The following is a 13,269-nucleotide window of genomic DNA, read 5'->3' as shown; positions in this document are numbered from 1 at the left end:
TGCTCCCTCAACCTCCTGGCGATCACCGAAACCTGGATCCAAACCACCAACTCTACCTCCCCTGCAGCACTCTCCTATGGAGGTCTCACCTGGACCCACTCACCCAGACCCAGCGATCGGAAAGGTGGTGGGGTTGGTATGCTCCTGTCACCGCAGAGCACCTTCCAAGTCCTCCCAAACCCTCCCTCTCTATCCTTCTCCTCCTTTGAGGCCCACTGCATCCGACTATTCTCTCCAATCCCCCTGAGGATCGCAATAATCTATCGTCCCCCTGGACCTGTATCCCGCTTCCTCGACGACATCTCCGCCTGGTTACCCTTCTTTCTCTCCTCCGAGCTGCCCACCATCATCCTTGGAGACTTCAACATCCCTACCAACATCAATAGCCCAGCCACAGCCCAACTCCTCCACCTAACCTCCTCTTTTGCACCCTGGACCTTTTTTTCTCTCATCTCTGCACCCCCCACAACCTCACAAACACCCCTTTCCCCCTCTCTGACCACAACCTCATCACCTTCTCCGTATCCTCGTCCTCTTACACCTACCCCCCCAAACATCAAACCATCACCAGCCGAAACCTCCGCAACCTGAACCCTGCCTCCTTCCACTCTGCAGCTGACCACCTTTATGACAGTATCCTTCCCCTGTCATGCCTTGACCTGACCACTACTGATTATAACAACTTGCTGTCAGCCGCTCTTGATTCTCTAGCACCCCTAACCACACAAAACATTAGTCCCCGAACACTTCAACCCTGGCAGAATGACCATACCAAAAACTTCAAGCGTGCTAGAGCGACTATGGCGCTTAACCAGATCCCAGCAAGCGTTCACCCGATATAAATCCACCTTACTACTGTAACTCCCTCCTCGCCGGCCTACCCCAACACAGGCTATCCCCGCTTCAGTCTATCCTGAATTCTGCGGCCAGACTCATCCACCTTACCAACCACTCCGTATCCGCCACCCCCTCTGCCAATACCTCCACTGGCTTCCGATTGCCCAACGCATAAAATTCAAAATACTAACATTGACGTACAAAGTTGTTGATAACACTGCCCCAAACTACATCACTGACCTGATATCCATCTACCACCCAAAACGCACTCTCCGCTCCTCACAAGACCTCCTACTCTCCAGCTCCCTGGTCTCCTCCTCCCATGCCCATCTCCAGGACTTCTCCAGGGCTTCCCCCATCCTCTGGAACTCACTACCCCAATCCATCAGACTGTCACCTACCCTCCTCACCATTAGGCGCACCCTAAAAACCCATCTCTTCAGAGAAGCCTACCCCGCCCTCACCTAACTGTTGATCTCCTCCGCTCTCCCCACCACTCCATCCCCCACAGCTATTTCCTCCTGTACCACTCTCCCCTCCTTCCTAGATTGTAAGCTCCAAGGAGCAGGGCCCTCGAACCCCTCGTGTGTTTTATTGTATTGTTACTGTACTGTCTCATGTATTGTTTCCCATTGTAATGTACAGCGCTGAGCAAACTGTTGGTGCTATATAAATGCTGTGTAATAATACTAATAATAATAACTCCATCAGCCTTGCCGAGGGGCTAAATGATTGAGGAGCCTTATTACGTTTGACACTCACCAAAAGCGCAATTGTCAATCAAGTTTAGATGGCGTCTGATGAGTGCCACTGAATTGGGAGAGTTTTTCTCTGTACATGTGGTGACACTGAAGTAAAGCTTTTTCTTGGCACATATGGAAGTAATCTTATTTGATCCAATGGTTATTCAGTGGATCAAAAGGAGTTCATTTAACTATATACTTTATATAGCATTTCTTTTGGTGGACTTAAATGAAGCATTTTATGTGTTTGATGAATTGAACTTTCAATGATGCAATTTATTGATTTTTTTATGTATTTATATAATGTAGCCACTTATGCCACTTTAGTATATTTTATTTGTTGCGCTGCTTTCACTAGTTAAATTAAAGGTTTCTGAGGTAATTATTGGTTTATTCACTATTTAAAGCAGCAGCAATATACACACTTTATTCCATTTATATTTGATTTGCTAAGTATTTGTTATTCACATATTTAGTTGAAAGGCACTTTAAGTTATTTTTTTGGAGTGTGATTTGCGCGGTGATTATAATATCAATATCTTCAAAATGTCACAGTTTTAGTATGAAAAAAAAATTACCAGTATAAATATTAAAGAAAATGTATAAGTTAGGAAAGCCAGAATATTGAGTCATACATATTCCAACTTGTTACTACTCTATGATTTGTCTGTGGAAATTTTTACTTATTATTCACGTAAGATAGATTATGTGGGAGTTTTGTAGGTATGCTGAAACTTTAGTGTTAGTACGTGATTAATATGATGATTCGTATACTAAGGTCGAATAAGTTGAAAGATAAGTGAAAAAAGGTGCATAGCATAGCACTGAATCGTACCAGGTAAGAATTTTAACTATTCTTCAGTGTTGTATAGTTTTGAAACAAAACATACTGTATAATATCAGTTAGCTGAGTAGAGGCTGTTCACCTAGCAAAGTGAATAATAGTGAATTAGCTGAAATATACAGTAAGGGGTTTATTTACTAAAACTGAGGAGTGCAAAATCTGGTGCAGCTCTGCATAGTAACCAATCAGATTCCAGGTTTTATTGCCAAGCTTAATTGAACAGGTTGAAGTTAGAAGCTGATCGGCTACCATGTACAGCTGCACCAGATTCTGAGTGCACCAGTATTAGTAAATCTACCCCTATGTATCATAGCAGGAAGAAGTTTTATTAGGATGTTGCAAGAAAGACAGGGTACAGAAAATGGAGGGTAGGGGGCTATCCAGCAGTGGCATATATAGGAATATTAAATTTTACATAGCCAAGGGATATTTGCTGCCTGCTGCCAGACATGCGTTAATCTTATTATAAACATGTTATTTTTTTCTCTGTTAATGGCATTATTTTTTCACATCATGATCACTTCATGATGTAGCAGAAGTTTAATTTTGAACCGGTGTTAACAAACTCAAGAATGACCAATCATTTTGACAAATATGTCATGATAAACCCATACCATTATACAACCTTTTTTGCTTGCTGTTTTTTTCAATTTTTTTAATTATCTAATTTCACAAATTGGGTGAAAGAACAGTATATCCTGCTTTAAGTAAACAGACTACCCTTTCCTATCCAGTCTAGATGTGACAATGAAAGAGGTATGAGTGAAGAATAGAGGCAACACATAATAAGGCTTATATAAAACAAAATGGGTGACATTTATCAGTTCTATCACACAGCAAGGCAATGCTAAACAGGAGAAGTAATAAAAATTATGTAACAGATTGATTTTAGGCTGTTCACTTTGCAAGGGAATTTTCTCTTAGCTTAGTGAATAAGGTGAAGTACTGATGACTCCCATCATCCAATCATGTACAAGCAAAAATAATATTTTTATTTTTCTTGCAAATGATTGGGTTTTCTGTGCAAAGTGAAATGTCACCACATTAACTAAGCTAAAAGAAAAACTCCCTTACAAAGTCAACAGCCTATTTGCCTTTAGTAAATCAACCTCATAAATTAATCCTTCAGTTGTTCTAAATTAACATGAGGACAGATTGAAACCTGTCCCTGACCACTTTCTAATTATGCATTTGTTTAGAGTGAAAATCTGTTTCATCTTCAGTGATAAATCTGTCTCAGACCTATGCAAATCTGCTGTGGTTCGCTGCCCATGATTCCAGATACAAGGGTCACAAATACACAGACAAATTGTCATATAGGCTTTGTGAAATGAAAGGTAATCTGATTTGTGTTTAACTGTGTAGCTACTTTGCTTGATAAATGCCCCCCTGTGTGTTTTGATAAATTAAAGACTTTGGCCAGTTTATATCTTATGCTGGATGCCGACCCCTAGTTCCTAGCTAAGCTGGCCATGCATTACACAATTTTCTTTTTCAATTTCAATCCGATTTACTTTCAACTTTGTAGTGCAAGGGCCTGCATAATTGTATACAAATTGAAAGTGTTTAGGTTTGACCTCATATTATATGGTTTTGGTTAATGTAAAGGAAAATTGAACAAGTTGTATAATGTATGGCCATCCTTAGTTTAGCAACTTTTTGTCTGAGGTATATTAACTAGTTGCCGACCGCAGATAGTCGAATGATGGCTGCACTGCGGCTGGCCAGTTCTGGGAGGGCGTCATATGACGTCCTCCCAGAACGCGCTCTCCTGCGCCCCCCGGGGGGCGCACCTGGCGATCTCCATGATCGCTGTGTCCTACAGACACAGCTGATCACGTGATGTGGTAAAAGGCCAATCACAGTGGCCTTTTACCACGTTATCAGCCGTATCCAATGACACGATCACAGGGAAATGCAATTGCCGGTTCTTGGCTGCACTTTCCTCATGCCGTCAGAGCATGAGGAAAGTACTGTCGATAACCGGCAGCTGTCAGAGCAGGGATCGGCACTGATCATCAGGCCACTGATGATCAGTGCCCTGATGATCGGTGCCCAGCAGTGCCTCCCACCAGTTCCGCCCACCTGTGCCCAGCAGTGCCACCCACCTGTGCCCAGCAGAATCACCCACCGGTGCCACCTACCTGTGCCCAGCAGTGCCACCCACCTGTGCCCATCAGTGCCCACCAGTGCTACCCACCAGTACAGCCCAGCAGTTGCGCCAGTCAGTGCCTAGCAGTTGCACCAGTCAGTGCCCAGCAGTGCCACCAGTCAGTGCTGCCTATCAGTGCTAACTATCAGTGCTGACTATCAGTACCCATCATCAGTGCCGCCTATCAGTGCCACCTATCCGTGCCACCTCATTAGTGCTGCCTATCAGTGCCACCTATCAGTGCCCATCAGTGCCGCCTATCAGTGCCCATCAATGCTGCCTATCATTGCAGGCTCATCAACGCACATCAGTGAAGTAGAAAAATTACCTGTTTGCAAAATTTTATAATAGAAACAAAGAAACTTTTTTTTTTTCAAATGTTTTTTGCTTTTTTTTGTGTATAGCGCAAAAAGTAAAACACCCAGCGGTGAGTACATACCACCAAAAGAAAGCTCTATTTGTGAGGAAAGAAATGATAACAATTTCATATGGGTACATTGTTGCATGACTGTGCAATCATCATTCAAAGTGCGACAGCGCTGAAAGCTGAAAATTGGCCTGGTAAGGAAGGGGGTGAAAGTGCCTGGTAGGCAAGTGGTTAATGGGAATGTATGTAAATCATATTAACATGTATATACATGTTCTTTAAAAAAAATTCACCTTAAAAAAAAGCTAAAATTGATTTTTAATCCATTTTTCTTTAGTGTTTGTTATCTTGTGCTGTAGTATGTTATTTTATGTTTTAGGCTCTAGATGGATATACCCTGGTACCTTCTGAGTGTCCTTGTTTTGAGCAGATATTGTGCACCAGTTTGGGGTAAGGAATTTACTACTTCTATTTTGTTTTAGTCTGCAACTTTGAGTACTGCTGTTTAAGAACTTTGTTTAGTTCTCATACAGCATTTTTCCAGCTTATACTGTATAAAAGTTTATGCATGTACTTTCACGTTCCTTTAAAAATAAGAGGGAAAATAAATATGCAGATACAATCTGACCACCCTTAGGGTAAAGGATTGGATAAAGCTGGGAAAGGGTATTGCCTGGTACACACATTCAGTTTTTTTAATTCAACCCACTGGGCTGAAAAAAAAAAAACTGAGAGATTGCTGTACTAACAGTGATCTCTCCCACTGTACCTTGTGTATTTTGACAGTGGGATTCCCCAACCCCCTCCAGAACACACTGATCAGCGCTCACAGCAATTGGCTGCGAGCCTTGATCAGATGCTGGTTTTGCAGCATGTCCCTTCAACAAAAGCCAGTCCTTAGACCGGCTTCTGTCAAAAGGACAGCTGTACACATAGTCCAACTGTTGGCCAGTTCCTGCTGAACAGGCTGATATTCAGACCGTGTGTACCCAGCATTAAAAGACTCAGCTCAGTCAAGCATGAATTGTTATGTGAATTGAGCGGCTGGATGATTTTAGTGTTGATTATTGCCAGAAGAATAATAATAGCAATCAAAAAATGTTGTAAGCTGTTCAACTGATTGTTTTCCAATAGTAGTCTGGCTGAAATCATTATATCACATCATATATATATACTGACACAACATATGTTTTTATTTTTCAGGCCTGCTTACAGTGCAAACCATAAAATCCAGTTACACGGCTGAATATGGAGGTGAAATCACCATGGAGTGTCTCTTTGCAGTAAAATACATTACAAATTTCAAGGATATGACTGTTATATGGAAACACAGCATACATAAAGGGAGCAGTTCCGAAGTTGCAAAATATTCCAATGGAAAACATGTTGAAATTCTACAAGACAAAGACTATAGAGGTCGGGTGAAACTCTTATCAGATGAGCTGAAGAAGGGCCATGCCAGTTTGAGGATCATTAATGTAAAGATGACTGATGCAGGACAATATCTGTGTATTATAGCATTTCAAGGATCAGACTTTAAAGAAATCAGTCTGGAAGTACAAGGTAATGTCTATTCCAATAATTTTTGGTATGCAGTATAATAAAAAAAAAGTATTTTTCATTTAGCATTCCAATTGTAGGGTCATTTTACCTTAAGAAAGAGGCAACATCTCATCTAAGGTTGCCAGGATGTCTTGGCTTCTTACATACCTGTTTAAGTTAATAGACTACAGCTAAGAAATGTTGTGATACAAGTCAATATTTCCTTCAATCACTATACAGGTATCATGCACATACCTGCGGTGGGTGAAAACAATATGAAATCCTGTAACTAGTTGTACCTTGGGCAGGGGCGGATTGACAACTCATGGAGCCCCCGGGCAATAGGGGATCATATGGCCCCCGTGTCCTCGCCCACACCCAAAAAAGCCTATGAAAAAGCCAATGAAAGGTACCAGGGGCATCTCATGGGGCCCCCTACTGACCCTGGGCCCTCAGGCAGTGCCCGAGTGCTCGAATGGTCAGTCCGCCCCTGACCTTGGGTTATGTAGAGGAGCATATCTTGTCAAATTGCATCGAGGTCCTAGGGGTTAGCTGAGAATGAGAATGGTCACCACTTTTCACCTGTTCACTGTGTCTACATTTATGCCTACTTTTATCAGTGCTGTAGCCCTGCTATCTCAATTTCTTACATACTTTTTCCTAATGGACTGAATACTCTTTTATGCTTTCTACAGCTCCATACAAACAAATAAACACAAAAGTCACAGATGTGGTCACATCCTCAGGACAGACAATGAAGGAGCTCTCCTGTCAGTCTGTGGGATTTCCAAAGGCTGAGGTCACGTGGCTGAGCAGCAGTGGGAACATTAGTGCAACCAACAATATTAGCTATACATTAACTGCTGAAGGACTGTTCAATATCACTAGTGTGATCAGAATCTCTTCTGAAGCTAACAGGACGTTCACTTGCATATTTTGGAGTGATGCACTTCAAAATTCATCTTCAGAGAACTTTACCTTCCCAGGTACACTTTTCTATTTTTTTGTGTTCATTGTGTACGTATGCGACATACCTTATGAATGTTTTATGATCACAGAATCAATGAAGTGATTTGTTAAACTAATTAGCAGAAAGCATCTGTACAGCCTTGACGATGCCATGCCAGACCATGCCTTAAATCTTCACTGTAGGCAAGTTCCAACAATTAGTACACATTTGTGGCACTACCCCCTTAGGAGTTTTGGGTTCCCCAGACTTCCTCCAGACTTGCACTCCAGAGACAGTAAACAGTCCTTGAATTTAATTTTTTTTTTTTATTTTATTAGGGGATGATAATCTGGATGGGGATGAGGGGTACATGGGATGCCCAAGGAACTGTAAAACTGAGAACAACTTCCTGGAACTATGTACAAGTAGTCAGAAAGGGTTTTCTCTTCCCTTCTTGGAGAGCTAGCCAGCTTCTCCTTGAGTACCTCTTCAGACCCCAGATGAAATCTCCTTTTCACCAAGCTGCCTGAGGAAATCCCTGACCAAGAGGTCCCAGAAGCTGCCAACTTAAATGAAAGCAGTCAAAGATGGGGGATAGTCAAGTTTCCCACCTGAATACTTTTTCCCTTTTTTCCAGCTCAGGGGGTGACTCTCCTGCAAGCTTGTGGTTTGGTGTCTGCCTTCAGGCCATACGCTGGGCTTGCTCTTTCCCTTACTTCCCAAGCTGTCCTCTCTCAGGGGACGGTGAGGCTTAGAGATTCTCCCTTCCAGTTCCTCTGACTGTAGGTAGGCCCCTCTCCTGGACCCCCTCCCAGGCTCCACACCCCATCTTGGTTAATCTATCTTCCACCAAATTCTCCTGCTGCTGAACAGGCTGCTTGGTCACTCTTAAGGTCTGTTTTGACAGCGTGCCAAACCTCCTGCTTGGGGATTGGTCAGGATTCCTTGAGAGTGTAGACCAGTCACTCCTCACCCTTGCCCACTACTCCAAGTCTCTAGATCAGGGGGGAGTTCCAGAGAGCTGGGCTGCAGAGCCTCTCAGCCCTGACTGAAATTTGACCCCTCTCTGACTACTCCACCAGACTGCACTCAGCCTCTAACTAAAAAAAAATAGTCATCTAGCTCCCCCTAGCTACTTACAAGGGTGCTACACATAAATACTGAGCTATGAACATTTCAATGCACTAAGACCTGTCTCACAGTGCTGCGCTGTGGCTTGGCAAAGATGCAGTGTGCAAGATTTTGGTGTGCCTGCAGAAAATACATCAAAAACATATGAACTAATAGAAGGTCTATGGCAACCCATGAGTTAATTGAACAAATCCGTGGGTAATCCTGCCATCTGGTAAACCACAGGGCAGCAGTGTGAAACTGGCCTAAAACAAGGGCAAATTGTGTTTAGCCAAAAGTGTTTTTTTAACTTTGAATGGAGTGAGGAAGGAACCCCTGTTGAGGTTTCACTACTCCCCATGGCTATCCCTCCATTACTGTTCTGATAACAGTGGTTTTACTGGACAGAAAATTAACAAAAATCTCCAGAAGCAATGCAGAAAGGAACATTAAAGTGTTACTAAACCCACAACAGTAAAATCAGTCTGTTTATGCAGTAAAGCCAACAAAAAGAGAACAAACAGGGAAGGAGAAGGTGGGGGGGGGGGGGAATTCACAGGGCATAGCACAGGGAAAAAAGGACTGGGAGATCCATTTGGTCCAGTCAAGAGTATGGTCACCCTATTATTCTGGGTCTAAGATCATATGGCTGTTATACTCTATCTATTGATCCATATTTCATGAAATGTAGGGTATTATTAAAGTGTTACTAAACCCACAACAGTAAAATCAGTCTGTTTATGCAGTAAAGCATGCTTGTTATACTCACTGTGGAACCTAAGGGGTTAATCCTCTGCATTGTGTAAAAAGGCAGTTTGATCCTGTTTTCTCTGCCCCTCCACTTGTTCAAATGTCCACATCTTATCTCCTGATAAGACAAACTAAACCCATAGTCACATGCACTTCTTAGTGTGTATTGCTAGAGAGGGTTTTTTTTTTTTCTTGGGAGGGTGCATGTGATCAGCACAGGGCCAATCAGCACTGTCCAGACAGAGGTCAGGGGTTTTGCATCCTCCTAGAGCAGAAAGAAAACTCCTCCTAAAAGCTTTAACCAGTGCTCTGCTGAACACTGACAGAAGACACAAGACTGCTCTAATTGCTGATGAGAAAAGGTGTTTAGCAGGTTATATTTACAAAAATAATTGCATTTCCATGTTCTGTGTACTGTGGGAGACCAGATATAGTGAATGCAGGGTCCTGGGTTTAGTAACACTTTAAGTAGTGCAGTGAGTTTCTTATGGACCATGGTACCCATCACCCTCTGTTTCACCTCAAAGTTGAGGGTTGTTTGTTTCCAAGCTTTAGCCAACATTTGCCTGGCAGCAAGAAATATAGACTCCACTAGTTTTCTTTTGCTACATAAAGAATTTTGATCACCACAGGTTTATTGTTTATTATATAAATGAAAAATGACTGTAAATTAAATTTAAAAAAAATGTTTTAATTTCTGCTATAAAACATATCTAGCAAAATGTTTTTTTAAAAATCTAATTTCTTCATATATTTAGGCCCAAATGTATTCTGTTACACACATATATATATATATATATATATATATATACAGTTGCAAGAAAAAGTATGTGAACCCCTTGGGATTACGTGGAGTTTTGCATGAATTGGGCATAAAATGTGCTCTGAACGTCATCTAAGTCACAACAATAGAAGAACACAGTCTGCTGAACATAATACTACACAAACATTAGATGTTGCCATGGTTTAATTGCACATAACATGTAAACATTCACAGTGCAGGGAGGAAAAAGTATGTGAGGCCCTAGCTTAATGACTTCTCCCAGAGCTAATTGGAGCCAGGAGTGAGCCAGCCTTGACTCCAATCAGTGTGATGATATTGGATGTGTTGCTGACAGCTGTCCTGCCCTTAAAAAAACACACACCTGTTTTGGGTTTACTGGTTTCAAGAAGCATTGTCTGATGTGAACCATGCCTCGCAGAAAAGAGCTCTCAGAAGACCTACGATCAAGAATTGTTGACTTGCATGAAGCTGGAAAGGGTTACAAAAGTATCTCCAAAAGCCTTGAGGTTCATGTGTCCATGGTAAGACAGACTGTCTACAAATGGAGAAAGTTTAGCACTGTTGCTACTCTCCCTGGGCGTGGTCGTCCTGTAAACATGACTGCAAGAACACAGCGCAGAATGCTGCATGAGGTAAAGAAGAATCCCAGAGTGTCAGCTAAAGACCTACAGAAATCTCTGGCACATGCTAACATTTTTGTTGACACATCTACAATAAGGAAAACATTAAACAAGAATGGAGTACATGGGAGGACACCACGGAGGAAGCCGTTGCTGTCCAAAAAGAATATTGCAGCACGTTTGAAGTTTGCAAAAGAGCACCTGGATGTTCCACAGCACTACTGGCAAAATATACTGTGGACAGATGAAACCAAGATTGAGTTGTTTGGGAAGAACACACAACACTATGTGTGGAGAAAAAAAGGCACAGCACACCAACATCAAAACCTCATCCCCACTGTAAAACATGGCGGAGGGAGCATCATGGTTTGGGGCTGCTTTGTTGCCTCAGGGCCTGGACGGATTGTTGTCATTGATGGGAAAATGAATTCCAGAGTTTATCAAGACATTTTGCAGGAAAACGTACGACCATCTGTCCGCCAACTGAAGCTCCGCAGAGGATGGGTGATGCAACAGGACAATGACCCAAAGCATACAAGTAATTCAACAAAACAATGGCGGCAACAGCACAGAATATGCCTTCTGGAGTGGCCCAGTCAGAGTCCTGACCTCAACCCGATTGAAATGCTGTGGCATGACCTTAAGAGAGCGGTTCATACCAGACATCCCAAGAATATTACTACACTGAAACAGTTTTGTGAAGAGGAGTGGTCCAAAATTACTCCAGATCGTTGTGCAGGTCTGATCTGCAACTACAGGAAATGTTTGGTTGAGGTTATTGCTGCCAAAGGAGGGTCAACCAGTTATTAAGTCCAAAGGTTCACATACTTTTTCCTCCCTGCACTGTGAATGTTTACATGTTATGTGCAATTAAACCATGGCAACATCTAATGTTTGTGTAGTATTATGTTCAGCAGACTGTGTTCTTCTATTGTTGTGACTTTGATGACGTTCAGAGCACATTTTATGCCCAATTCATGCAAAACTCCACGTAATCCCAAGGGGTTCACATACTTTTTCTTGCAACTGTATATATATATATATATATATATATATATATATATATATATATATATATATGTGTGTGTAACAGAATACATTTGGGCCTAAATATATGAAGAAATTAGATTTTTAAAAAACATTTTGCTAGATATGTTTTATAGCAGAAATTAAAACATTTTTTTTTAAATTTAATTTATTGTCATTTATCATTTATATAATAAACAATAAACCTGTGGTGATCAAATACTACCAAAAGAAAACTCTATTTGTGGGAAAAAAGTAATATAAATTTTGTTTGAGTACAGTGTTACATGACTGTGCAATTACCAGTTAAAGTAGCACAGTCCCGAATAGCAAAAAATGGCTTGGTCATGTGGTCATGAAGGGGATAAAATCTCCTGGAGCTCAAGTGGTTAATGAACCCTTGGTTTCTATTCTTTGCCATAAACCCCTGTTGGAGCAAAAATACAGTGCACTACCTACTCTGGTACTATATAACAGTCAGCTCCCAGAACCAATCTAGCCATCCCTTATCTGATTTATATACAATCCTTTTCCAAATGCATTCATAAAATACATGAAAAATGCATCAAATGTAAATGCTCAAGTGTGAACCTAGCCTTATATCTTACATTTCTGTTTCAGAAATCATCAAAGAAAGACAGCACGAATGGGTATCTGCAGTTGTTGTTATAATGTTACTAATTCTATCAATTCCCATTTTGATCTTTTTATATGGTAAGATAATCAGGCTATTTCATGATATTTGTTATTGTTGCTTTTTACATCTAAAAGTGAATTTTATTTATACAGTTTTAATGGACTTTGCTTTTTTTAAATTGCCTTAGAATGTGATAAATCATTCTTCCAGGCTCAGTTAACATTTGACTGTGCAGCAAGAGAAGAGGGGATGCCTCCTCACCAGCTGTGGGGATTTTCAAACAGCTATAAAATATCAGAGAATGAAAACAAGCCCTTCTTTTGCCCCAGTTTTGCAATCAGGGGCGTAGATAAGGGGGAGGGGTCAGGGGGGTCAAAACCCCCTTACACCCAGAGCATCTGTCAATGGTGAATCAGCTAGGCTAGTGTAGCCTTTCAGGTGCAGGACTGGGACAGGAGCCGCACAGTCACTCTTTCCCTGATCATAATACATGTCAGTCCAAGTCCCAGCCTGTTAGTTTAGTATGTGGGCAGGTGCAGAGTGATGTCATGAGGGAGGGGTTTAAGAGACAGCTTCAGCTACCCTTTGGCTGAGGAGGCCTGTAGCATACAAACTGCACCACCCCCCCCAAACTGCCTTCCTGTGCAGATGCGGGATATTCAGCAGCACAGATACAGGAAGAAGCCTGTCCGCACACAAGTTACTGACCTGAACTGCAAGCAGTGAGACTCTCCTGTCCTGCAATGGTCAATAAGGTGAGAAGAGAACAAGAAAGCATTTTTCCCCAGTAGGAAATAAAGGGGAAAGGGGAGCTGCTAGAATTGCCTACTGTACACTGCATTGCTGTCCCCATTTAACAACAGTGGCTTAGCTGCAGGGGTCGAAACGGAGACCCTCCCTCCCAACCC

General features: G+C 41.9%; 1 protein-coding gene across 1 annotated transcript in view; it reads left to right on the top strand.

The window, feature by feature from the left end:
• The window catches only part of LOC149461594 (programmed cell death 1 ligand 1-like), a 41,989-nt gene that overhangs the window by 19,678 nt on the left and 9,042 nt on the right, over window positions 1-13,269 (top strand). The window contains exons 2-5 of the mRNA XM_089678149.1: window positions 5,323-5,393; window positions 6,147-6,506; window positions 7,181-7,471; window positions 12,346-12,438. Of these exons, the coding sequence (XP_089534275.1) occupies window positions 5,330-5,393; window positions 6,147-6,506; window positions 7,181-7,471; window positions 12,346-12,438 (808 nt within the window). The 5' untranslated portion in view covers window positions 5,323-5,329. The remainder of the gene's footprint in view (window positions 1-5,322; window positions 5,394-6,146; window positions 6,507-7,180; window positions 7,472-12,345; window positions 12,439-13,269) is intronic.

Source organism: Staurois parvus, unplaced genomic scaffold, assembly GCF_062004578.1.
Source record: "Staurois parvus isolate SC_StPar_1 unplaced genomic scaffold, SC_StPar_1.0 ptg000198l, whole genome shotgun sequence".
In the NCBI taxonomy this organism is placed as follows: domain Eukaryota; kingdom Metazoa; phylum Chordata; class Amphibia; order Anura; family Ranidae; genus Staurois; species Staurois parvus.
Note: the sequence above shows the minus strand (reverse complement) of the source record. Positions and strands in the feature narration are given on the sequence as shown.